General features: G+C 32.8%; 1 protein-coding gene across 1 annotated transcript in view; it reads right to left on the reverse strand.

The window, feature by feature from the left end:
• Nucleotides 1-1150: 1150 nt before the first annotated feature.
• Nucleotides 1151-11865, reverse strand: part of LOC106868011 (ATP-binding cassette sub-family F member 1) — a 30504-nt gene continuing 19789 nt past the window's right edge. The window contains exons 12-20 of the mRNA XM_014913108.2: nucleotides 9712-9824; nucleotides 7949-8123; nucleotides 7261-7335; nucleotides 7078-7148; nucleotides 5870-5902; nucleotides 4906-4977; nucleotides 3154-3315; nucleotides 2654-2726; nucleotides 1151-1509 (exon numbers count right to left, since the gene is read on the reverse strand). Of these exons, the coding sequence (XP_014768594.1) occupies nucleotides 1325-1509; nucleotides 2654-2726; nucleotides 3154-3315; nucleotides 4906-4977; nucleotides 5870-5902; nucleotides 7078-7148; nucleotides 7261-7335; nucleotides 7949-8123; nucleotides 9712-9824 (959 nt within the window). The 3' untranslated portion in view covers nucleotides 1151-1324. The remainder of the gene's footprint in view (nucleotides 1510-2653; nucleotides 2727-3153; nucleotides 3316-4905; nucleotides 4978-5869; nucleotides 5903-7077; nucleotides 7149-7260; nucleotides 7336-7948; nucleotides 8124-9711; nucleotides 9825-11865) is intronic.

An 11865-nucleotide genomic window follows, 5' to 3' on the forward strand; every position in this document is an offset into this window, starting at 1 on the left:
CCACCCAGTCTGGGAATCAAAATCACTATCTTTTGAAGAGTGCAACACTCGAAACATTAAGCTACAGGCCTTCAACATGCCTAGCAGTATAAAAACTGGCATCAATAAAATAGGTAAAAACCTTGAAGACTGAAATCAATGAAAAAATATAGTGTGTTTGTAGTTATAGAAACAATTATCAAAAGAATATGTTACTCCACTCACTTTTTTCTGCTTGTTTAGAAAAATGTAAGAATCATCATCATTTAATGTTTTCCATACTGGTATGGGTTGGACGGTTTAACAGGAGCTGATCAGCTGAAGGTCTGTTCAGGCTCCATATCTATTTTGGCATGGTTTCTAGAGCTGGATGCCCTTCCTAATGCCAACCACTTTACAGTGTACTTACAAAAATGTAAGGAAAGTATGTAAATTTATTTTTATACATAAACCTTGTTACAAAAAAAATTAGCTGTTCCTTTTAATAACCACTCTTATATTGCCAAGAGTTGGTTGAGGTCACAATATGTCTTCTCTCTCTGTGTTATGGTTCAGTTTACACATAAAAATTAGCATTTGAAAATTTTCTCTACGATTCAATTTTAGCTTCTGTTTGTTCATTATGTTTGAAATTAATATTCTAAACCTAACTTTTACTCCATTGTCAACCAATGTTTTCTCTAGTAATTTCAATTAATTGTGCTGACATGAAAGTTCGGTGCAACCCTGTGGCTTGCCAGATCCTGTTAAACCATCCAACCCATCCCAGCATGGAAAATGGATATCAAATGTTGATAATGAAGTTAATGAGGGCACCTGCTCTTATTAGAAGGTCATCTGATCTGCTAATAATAGTAGCAAATTATATGTCAAATCACAACCTACCATCTTAGAAACATAAAGGAGATGTTAGATAATGTTGTCCAAGAAATTTATAAAAACATGCAATAATCAAGACAAAAGTAGGCTTCATCATAGTTCTGCTCAATTAGGGTTAACCTTGTACTAAACTAATTTCAATAGTGTACATCTAACAAAATCATAACTGATTTCTTCACATTTGTCACATACTCACTTCATTCACTGTCCATGTTTTACTACTACAAAGCACTGCTCTTCTTACAGGGTTATTTGTACAGTATACGAAAAAACTGTGATAAATATACCAGCAGAAAATTTCATCAGAGCATTTTATTTATTTCTTTAAGAATATATTGCCAAGAATCTTTCATTGAAAGGAGTAAATCTTTAGTATTAACCAATTATTAAAACAAAATTAATTGCCTTGATAGAATGTGATACAGATTACAGATTTATTTTTTTCCCTATAAAATATCCACTAAAATCATTTAACGGAAGAAGCTGAAGCAGCTGCAGCATTGGCCAGTTCCTCTCCAAGTGATGTGAGCAGCTCACAGCGATAGTCATCAAAGTCACCTTCAATTTCATTTATAGTGCTGTCTTCTATCACCATTAACTGGCAGTTCGTCTCTCTGATCAGTCGTTCATCGTGGCTCACTATGATCACACCTGTAAAGATTAAAGCAAGTATGTAAATCCAAGGAAATGTAACTCATAAAAAATATCGAGCAGTTAAGATTGGTGCTGTTTTATGGAGTAACTAGCAGCGTTTTAGAAAGGTTGTCCTTTGTACTATATAGAATACTTCCATTATCACTGTATTAACTAGACTATCAGATGTCATAAATCACTGATTACAGGGTACTCCTGATTCTTTTTCATCTTGGTTCAAATTCTTCAACTAAATTGTCTTCCCATTGTTGTGGAAGCCACTAAGGGGTCTTTTCTGATCTCTTGGATACTACCAATTGTTTGCAAACCTTTTGACGTCCAGCCTGGCATAACTTGTGCTTTTGGTATTCTGCAATAATGTTGTTCACTCTGATTTGTTCTTAAATTATCTCGTTTTAGACATGTTCTTGCAACGATATTCTTAGCAAGGATCTGTCCATGGCTTTTTGCCTCATAACCAATCGATGTTCTTCTCTCTTTGCAATAGCCCATTTCTGCATATAAGAACTCAGGTAGGATAGTACTGTTGAAGAGTTGGCCATTACAGAGTAAGTGAATTTCCACATTGGTGATTCTCATTTGAATCATTCTGCTTTTACCTGCTTTGTCGTAAGGTGAGTAGAGCAAATGGTGCTCAGTACTTGCTGAATGGTACCAGTGATGAAATGAAATCTACATTCAAAAATCATTCAACAAAGAAACCTCTGTGTGATTGTTTAAGTGTTAGAAATAACAGCTAAATCTCACTGGTGTTCAACAACTTTTTAAACAGCTAAAGAAGGTGATCTTGATGGGATCACTTGATGCTATAAAAAATAGCTGCCAAATCTCCTTCTAACTGCATCTGGATTTTTTAAAAAAAGAACACATTGCATAATATGTGTAAAAGAGATGATGTCATGGATGGAATGTCTATGATTGCAAGAATGCTCAATTAAGGTTGACTAGGAGGTTAAACAACATGTTCTTCAATACATACATCTGTTAGCAAGATTGCTGTTTATAGAAGTACAATATCAACTACATATACCAGTGCATGTGTAACTGGAACAGAAGCCTGTGCCTATCAGTAACTAATATTGATATTAATTCTGTATAAAATACTTGTAAAATAATTTGAATTTAAGTAGAGTTTACAAACCTCCTTCATAATCATTAATTGCATCAGCAAGAGCATCAATTGACTCTATGTCCAGGTTGTTGGTAGGTTCATCCTAATAGAGAAAATATAACATTTTTCTTGATTGTTTCTTCATTTAATTACAAAAGCACATAAACAAGACTTTGGATTGTAGCACATGATAGATATGAATTATAACAAAGATTATACATTATATAAATGGTTTCTAATTTAGGTACAAGACCAGCAATTTTGAGAGGAGAGGTTAAGTTGATACTATCAACCCCAATACTTGACTGGTACTATATTTTATTGACATCAAAAGAATGAAAGGCAAGGTTGACCACAGCAGGATTTGAGGAATAGAAAAATGCTATTTGTGAGTGAAATAGAAAATAGAATAAATAAATAGCCAACTAAATAATTTAACTAGTATCTAGTTTATTTGACAAACAATGATTCTATCAGAAGGAAATAAAATATAAAAGAAAAAGGATAATAATATAGAAATATTTTTTTACCAAAATGACAACATCAGGTGCTCTACAGGTTAGTTCTGCTAATGCCACTCTTGCCTTCTGTCCACCTGAAAGGTCTCGGTTAGCAATAGTGTGAGCATGACTAGATAAACCAAATCGGCCAAGTGTTTTTCTGGCATCTTGACAGGGCATATTGAATAAACGCTGAAAGTAAAATATGTCAGTTGAAAGAACAAAAGATTCTACTTGAAATGTTATAGAGCAAATAAAAAATAAGATCAGTGCTTCTAAAATAGTGTTTCATGAAGTATCAGGTTGTATGGTGGATTAAAAAAAATATAATTTAAAGTTTTAGAAAATCCACACTTGGGGGTGGGGGTCTCCTAGTAATTTATAATAAGTACATTTAATAAAACAGGTAAGTAATGGATTTTGTTTTACATTTTTATTTCTAAATTAAAAAAAGCTTTTAATAAATTTTCCTTGTATGATGTGCGAGTTATATTCTTTTGCTCTCAAGTCTGAGATGCAGTAAATTAGATGAACAGATAAATAAAAAGGAAACAGTGTAATAAATCAAACATAGCTTTATCTAAGGCAGTGGTTCTCAACCATTTTTTGCCTGTGGGCCCCCATAGCCATTTGAAGTTTTAGGACATCCCATTATATTTTTAGAATATTATTAGAAATTGTATTAAAAAAATGTTAAAATATTTTGTGTCTTGTAGAAGTATAACTGATTTTATTGCATAATTTTTAACAACAAAATATTGTATGGACCCCCAAGGGTCATGTGGACCTTGGTTGAGAACCACTGATCTAAGGTGCTGAACAACTGATAGCATAGGTCTAAGCTGTGTTTATGACTGTCATTGTGCTTCCCATATCAACAAAACATAACTCTACTAGTTCCATAATGAAATCCAGGATAACTCAAGAAAACAAATGAAGATCTGCATTGGCAATAATAAATCAAAAGGAAAATCTGGGGGTTGTTGAACAATTTAAATTGCTGTGAGCAGAAAGTCTGAGAGAATAATAGAAAGATGTGATGAGAGTTGTTTGCTGGTACAATCAGGTAGACAGCTGTAGAGCAAGAATCTGAAATGTTAGACTTTATATTTAAATTATTCAACATTCCACAAACTCCAGCTCACCAGAATGAAGAAAAAAAAAAAAGAAACAAGTTTACTCTTTCTTACTTTGCATTTGAATGTTTATTTGTTGGAATAATCGATGTAAAATATTTTTTGCTTTGTTTTGTTTTTCAATACTACCATGAGTTAATCAAATAAATATTATTGGGGCAACCCTTCTGGTAACTTATCTATATCTGTTTTAAGCAAGCAATTTTCATTTCACTCTTCTACAAAAGTGCAGAGTTGCAGAGGATTTGTTGAGCCTGTAGCTCAGTATATTTTTCAGGTGAAAACCAGCATGCAAACATTTACACACAAAATGGGCTTCTGTATAGTTTCCATCTATCAAATCCACTTACAGACCACTAGTTGGTTTGGGCTATAAAAGAAGATGCTTGTCCAAGGCATCATGCAGTGAGACTGAACTCAGAACCACATGGTTAAGAAGAGAACTCCTTAACTACACAGCCAAGCCTGCATCTGAATTAGTTTTGAAAAAAAAGAGTCCAAATGAAATTCACAACAATTATAATACTGATTCATGTTATTCTGAAAGAAGATTTTCTGTTAAGAAACAATGAATGTTCTATAAAGAAAATAATATTGCAGATAAATGTATTGATAGAAATTTTGCAAAACAACAATGATTACTTACCATAAGATATTCTGTTGGACTCTCGCTTAAGTTCAACTGGTCAGCTGAATGCTGATCATATTTACCTATCCGCTGTACAAAGAAATGATGGTAGATTTTAGTCAGATTCAAAGAATATAGCAACAATTGGACAGGTCTAGGTTGTAGTCTAAATGTTTGTAATATGATTACTAGCTTTCTGAGATCATAGACCCAAATTTTATTGCAGTCCAAATGAGCTTGTCTTGTCAACATTGCTGGAAAAGGAAGCCACCTTCTTTTCACATTTGGGCAGTTTGTAGGGGGAAGTGCTTTTCAAATGTAAAAGTCATTTTTGCCAACTATTCCATATAATGTCTGTCTCTCCATGCCAGCAAGGGTTACTTGAGGGAGGATTTTTACAGCCAAATGCTCTTTCTATCACTAATCTCCACCTCTTTTTCAAGTAAGGGAAATTAAATTTCAGAGGAATTTGAAAGCAAGTGCGAGAAGGTGATTTATCAACAGGAAATGTCAATAGACATAACTGGCTGTAGCACAGCATCAAACAGTGAAATCACTATCTATAGTGTAGCTCACTGCAGATTATAAACATTCACACACACATGATGGGCTTCTTTCAGTTTCCATCTATCAAATTCCCTAACAAGTCATTGGTTGACCCAGAGGCTATAGCAGAAGACACTTGCTCAAAGTGTTATGCTGTGGAACTGGACCCAAAGATACATGATTGAGAAGCAAACTTCTTAATCACACAGTTATAATCTCAGGCATGCTAACTAAGAAAAGTGGATTTGTGTGTTCTTTAAACTCTTAATGAACACAAAACAGTGATATTATTTATATGACAAGTTAATTGAAATTGTCTTTTATTAAAAGAGTGATATTATTTATATGACAAGTTAATTGAAATTGTCTTTTATTAAAACTTTGAAGAATAACTTTTAGTTTAGTAAACAAAAGACAATGAAAGTGGTTTACTTACAAGCCTGTGATTTTGTTTCACTTCTCCTTTAGTCTAAGAAATAAAGAAAAAAAAAAACAAGTATTTTAAATGATTTTTCTTTCTTTTTTTGTACTTCATTCATGTTGCATGAAAAGCAAAGTTAACAAAGTTGTTAATTACAGGCAATGAAGTTTCTGGTAGAACCTTGTACTATAGAAGAAATACTTGAGAATCATTCTAGCTTTCTATGTCTTATATAATAAAAATTTAGCCATAAAGGCAGTGCTCCAGTATGGCTGCAGTCAAATGACTGAAACAAGTAAAAGAGTAAAAGAATATATAGAATATTTTATTTAAAGAGAATGTAACTTAATAAATCACAAAATGCAATTGATATGTAAATAAGGATTTCTGAAATTAAAGTATCATCATACTGCAAAAATTAGGTACTTAAAAATATCACTGATAATTAGGATGACTGTTAATGACAATGATAATGAACCAAGTAATAAATCTTATTTCAATTTTCAAACTGAGCAATATTACTTATGTTGAAAATCACAACATACACCTCACCCACCATAAAATGTCTATTTAAAAACATTCATAATTCATAGAGAAAATTTGTAGTTTCCTTAGTTAAATCAGCTTTTAAAAAGAATGCTTATATTTACATTTAAGGAATGTAACATCATTTCAAGGTAGATTACAAATAAGTTTTATTGATCAGGTCAATTTTATGAACAGAGAATGCCTGTTCAAAGTAACATAGCTGCTGCTCCCATCTTTCAACTAGCTGATGTGACATCATCTTTCAACTTGGCTCTACTCAACAGCCCAATATTAACTTTGACTTTTCAGAATATATATATATACATATCTTCATTAGATAATGTGCAGAAGATGGTCGGTGGCCATACCTCTTACCATTTATCCCTTACTGAAATTGTACGCACATATAATGCTTTAACCCTTTTGTTACCAAACCGGCTCTGGCTCTGAGTACAAATGTCCTGTTTTCGTAAGTTTTGAATTAAAATCTTGCACCAAACCTTAGTCACAATTTATGTCCTAACTCTAATGAATGATAACTATGTTATTTTACTAAATTCTTTGTTATATTTAAAATAATTGAAAGAAACACAGAATATCTCAAAATAAATACAGTAACGAAAGGGTTAACAGATGTAAAATAAACAAAATATCTTTCACATGATAGCTTTATAGTAGCAATAACCTATACATACCGGATGAAGCTCTTTAGTTAATAATTTCAAGAAAGTACTTTTTCCCACACCATTGGGTCCAACAATGGCCACTGAAAAGTAATTCAAGAGGTAATTGTACATTATACTAATAAGCAATAATTTATCTAAATTATACAACCTGAAAAGTTACAGAAAGGGGAGAGAAAATTATGGAGTACATACCCCGAGATGACATATCAATTCCAAAATCTAGGTCTTGAAAAATATAATCAGTTGTTGCATATTTAAAATAGATACCTAAAAATAAACAGTGTGAATAATATTAGTATATAACTAACAAACTGCTAAAATAAAACACTAATAGCTTACTGAGAGAGGTGTATATTTTTTTATCATTTTTATAATGGATTTAAAAAATAAAAAAAATAAAACTGCCATGCAAAACAAAATATATCAAGTTTATAGACTAGTGATATATCCAAATGTAAAGATGTTTAACAGTGAAATGGCAATAATATCCAACACCTCTCTATACATCTTGATGTAATCATTTTACATGCGAGGTCCAATTCTACAGAAATATTCTACACATAGAGACACAAAAACAAGACAATTTGAAAGTCAGTTTGTAAAACAACTATTGTATTGTAGATTTTTTTCTTAAGAATTCACATTATTCTGTCAAAAGTATTTCTTATTTACTCATATGTCTTGAATTAATCTTGCATTACCTTGAAGCGTTGAGATTTTGATAAGGTAACTGTTAATTATTAGAATGACACTGCAGAGTAGGTGTGAGAGGCCAAAGCTGGCCTGTTTGAACATAAAACAGGTAGAATATTTGGGCTGGAAACGGTCAGTTTAAATACTAAAGGGTTAAAGGAGAGAAAATAGGAAATATTTCACATACTGTGGCACCCTAAAATTGGTGGATTTAAAGGAGCCGGATTAGGAAATGAAAATTTTACAATATAATCCCTTGGCTTTTGAAGAAGTTCAGTAGGTTTGATTTCCTCAGCAAATAAACTCTGTTTAGATTTGTTTTTCTGCTGTTTCCGTGTCAGAGCCTCTTTCTGTTTCGTTTCCTACAACAGAATCAAAAAGACACATAAATTATGACTAAAATTTAACCCTTTTGATATCAACCTGCCTGAAACTGCTCCCATTTCAATGATATAAATTCCATTTTGAAGGGATCTAAATTAAAACTTTCCAAGTGAATTTATGTTCTAAATATAGTTTAATAATGACTAAGTTACTTTACTAAATTCTGACAGAAATATAGTAACAAAAATGAATAATACAGCAGAGAAGATAGCTCATTAGCTGGGGCATCTGATACCACACACCTGCAATGTCTAACAGAAGAAACTGTTTTACTCTGTAATCTTCAAATACAATTTGGAGAAGTTCAGATAAAAATTGATATAATTATTTGCTAGGATTAGGACATTACAAGACCAATAACAACAATATTGGAGGTAACTGAAACAGGAGATCAGATGGTTTACTATAACTAATTTGAGTTCTATAATTGTCAAATTTGTCTTTCATCCTTCTGGAGTTGACAAAATAGACTGCAATACACTATACATGGTTCAACTCTACCCTGTTCATATTTGTACACTGGTTAGACAAGAGAAATATATATCTTTAGGGTAGATACAAAGTGAAGAACACTCATTATTAATCATAAATAATCTGAAAGCTGTATGCACTGAGGCAGTCAAGCTGCTGCAGAGCAAAAGACATTTGTTAGTAACAAAATTAAAGCTTATGGTGTAATACACAAGCCAACTTAATAGTGGATCAACAAAAGGTAGGTAACAACTCGGGTGTTGTTCCCTGCTTACCCACTATCCAGATTGGTGGCTTACAATCCAACTTCTTGTCAGAGAAACACTATACAGAGGGATGCAGATCTGCCTCTCAATTGATACCTTGTAAATCAAGATAGCCTCAGCTCAATGAGCCAACCTATGCATAAAAGGGTTTTATCCTTGTGAAAGCAACAAGTTTAAGTCTGACACAACATTCAGATAAGAATAAAAGGATTCAGTTTATGATAAAGTTAAAGAATATTGATTAGACATTAAAACAATTTTAGGAATCTGTTGGGTACAACTTCCTTATTACGGAATACCAGTTATTGAGACATGATAACTGTTAGGCTGTGTACTAGGTATCTGGACATAGGAGTTCAAATATTACATTGGACTCAAAACATAGGTAAATTACATAGCTCACTTCAGTTTTCTGATTCATAATAGAATTCATTTTAATTTAAAGCTGAACATTTCACAGCAAACTGGAATCTAGTGATAAAGACAAACACTACTGCATACATCAATCAACAACTTTCCAGCAGATATCTTTAACCTTATGCTTTTTTTCCCCATGCTAGCATGGGCCTTCTTCAGTAAAGCAGTTTACTACTTCTTCCTATGTCAATTTTAGTATTCTTCCACAAGTTTCTTCCACTTGGATTCCTTGGCATTTCTTTATCCAACTGTCATCCTTTATGTGCATCACATATCCATATCAGGACAATTTTCTCGCTTGCATAGTACATGTGATTCCTCTTACACTTGATTTTTCTCACAGCTATTTGTGTTCTTTCATTCATTTACACTAATGTTACACTAATCTACAGAGAAAAATATTTAAAGTTACCGCTTGTTTAGAAGATTTCCCAGAAGCCTTCAAGTCACGTAGTCTTTTCTCCTGTTTTTCATATTCTTTTAACTGTTCCTTTCGCTTTTGAATCAACATTTTTTTGAAGGCACCTGCAACAAATTGAGGGCAGACATAAAGGATTTTGTCAACAGACTTATAAAATATCCAATTTGTGAAAAATAAACACATTCATGCTTTAATCAAATAGAAGAGGTTAAAAAAAAAAAAGTAAATAGAGTAGTGATTGGCAAAAGTGATAGAATTTCAGATAAAATATGCTATAGCATTTAGCTATGTTTTGAGTTCAAATGCTGCCCAAGTTGATTCTGCCTTTAATCCTTCTAATGTCAATAAATTAAAAGTGCCATATACAATCTAGTATAAGTCATACTTTTTTCTCACAACAGAACATAAAAACTAGAATGTGACTTATCCACAGAACATATAGAAAATATTTGTTATATGGGTAAGTAGCAGTTCATAAAATATTAGTTTTGTTGTTTAGCTTCATTCTGAAATTGCACACTTTAATAATTTATCTATTTACAAGTCAATGACAAAAATATCATGGCAGTTTTTGAATCCCATAATTTTGTCTTGTGTTAGAAAATGAATTTGTTGTAATGAAAATATGGAGGTGATGGTGTGCATGTGCCTGAGTAGAAGCAGTATAATTTATGTAGTGTGTGATCTATCTACAAAACAAAACATGCAGCTGTATGTAATTAAATAAATGTAATAGAATTATCGAAATAAGAAAATTAAGATCTCAAGAGCTACAAAATATGTTTACACATAGTTCTGATAGATATATTATGAGGAAAAATATATTTAGTTTAGAATATTTTGATAGAGATTTCATCTATGTGTGTGTGTATCCTCATCATCATTTAGCATCTGTTTTCTATGCTGGCATGGGTTAGACCAATGGGAGTGTCCATGCAATAAAATAGTAAATTGGGGATCTACAATAGTATTTTACAAGCACCTGAAAAGATTTTGTTTTAAATGTGTGTATTGGTTTCTTTCTCTAACATTTCACATAGTTCAACCTACACAAGTTAATGTGTGAAATAAAAGTTTGAAAAAGTTTCTATAAAACTAGTTTTTAAACATCGAATTGTTATGAGGGTCCACCAGAATAAAGTAGTAGTCAAAAGAGCCCATGGATAAAAACTGGATGAGAACCTCTGGGTTAGACGGCTTGATGGTACTGGTAAGCCAGAGAGCTGCACCAGGCTCCAATCTGTTTTGGTTTGGTTTCTATGGCTGGATGCTGTTCCTAATGTCAATCACTTCATAGAGTGTAGTGGGTGTCTAATGTGTGTCACTGGCATGACTGCCTTTCACATGTCACCAGCACTGGCCATGACTACAATTTCACTTGGCTCGAAGTGTCTCCTCAAGTACAGTAAATCGCCAAAAGTCTTGGTCACTTGACTTTTGGTGATATGCACCCTTTCTTACCAACAAACATCACTTTCCTGTACAGTTTGCCATTACTCCCTCTTCTGCAAGCCACTCATTACTAACATCCAACACTGTCTCTTATCATCTCTACAACTACTCACTAATTACTCTCTCTCTCTCTCTCTTTTATCAGTAAACACTACTGCCCTTTCCTAGAATTCTCTATCATTACTCTTTTCATCAAACTTCTCTATTACTCCCTCCTCTACCACCTTGTCATTGTTTCACATTCTCACCCTAGTTCTTCCTCTGTCGTTACTCTCTCTTCTAGGACTCTTTAGTTATGCAAAGTACAAGACAACCTCATTAATAATAAATAGAGCAACAATAAAACATCCAGCACACTCTGGGAAAGTGGTATTTGGCAAATGAACAAAGATAATTTGGTGCTGAGAGGGAACTCTTAGTCCCTGCCAAGGACATAACCTTTCTAGTGTTAATGTCATCATAAAAAGCAAGTAGTACTCTTTGAAAAATAGTTGTTGTAGAAATGATATAAAAAAAATAAATAAATAAATGAACAAGATATGGTTTGCCAACTTGGTCGTGAAGGACAGTAACATTAAATAAGAACTGACTTAGATTGTGACAACCATCCAATGTATGTCAGCATAGGAAGTAGAAATAACATGATGACAATTGGAGATTTCTGCGGGACAACCTGTTGAAAGCCACCGACCA

The sequence above is a fragment of the Octopus bimaculoides genome, chromosome 1, assembly GCF_001194135.2.
Source record: "Octopus bimaculoides isolate UCB-OBI-ISO-001 chromosome 1, ASM119413v2, whole genome shotgun sequence".
Taxonomy (NCBI): Eukaryota; Metazoa; Mollusca; class Cephalopoda; order Octopoda; family Octopodidae; genus Octopus; species Octopus bimaculoides.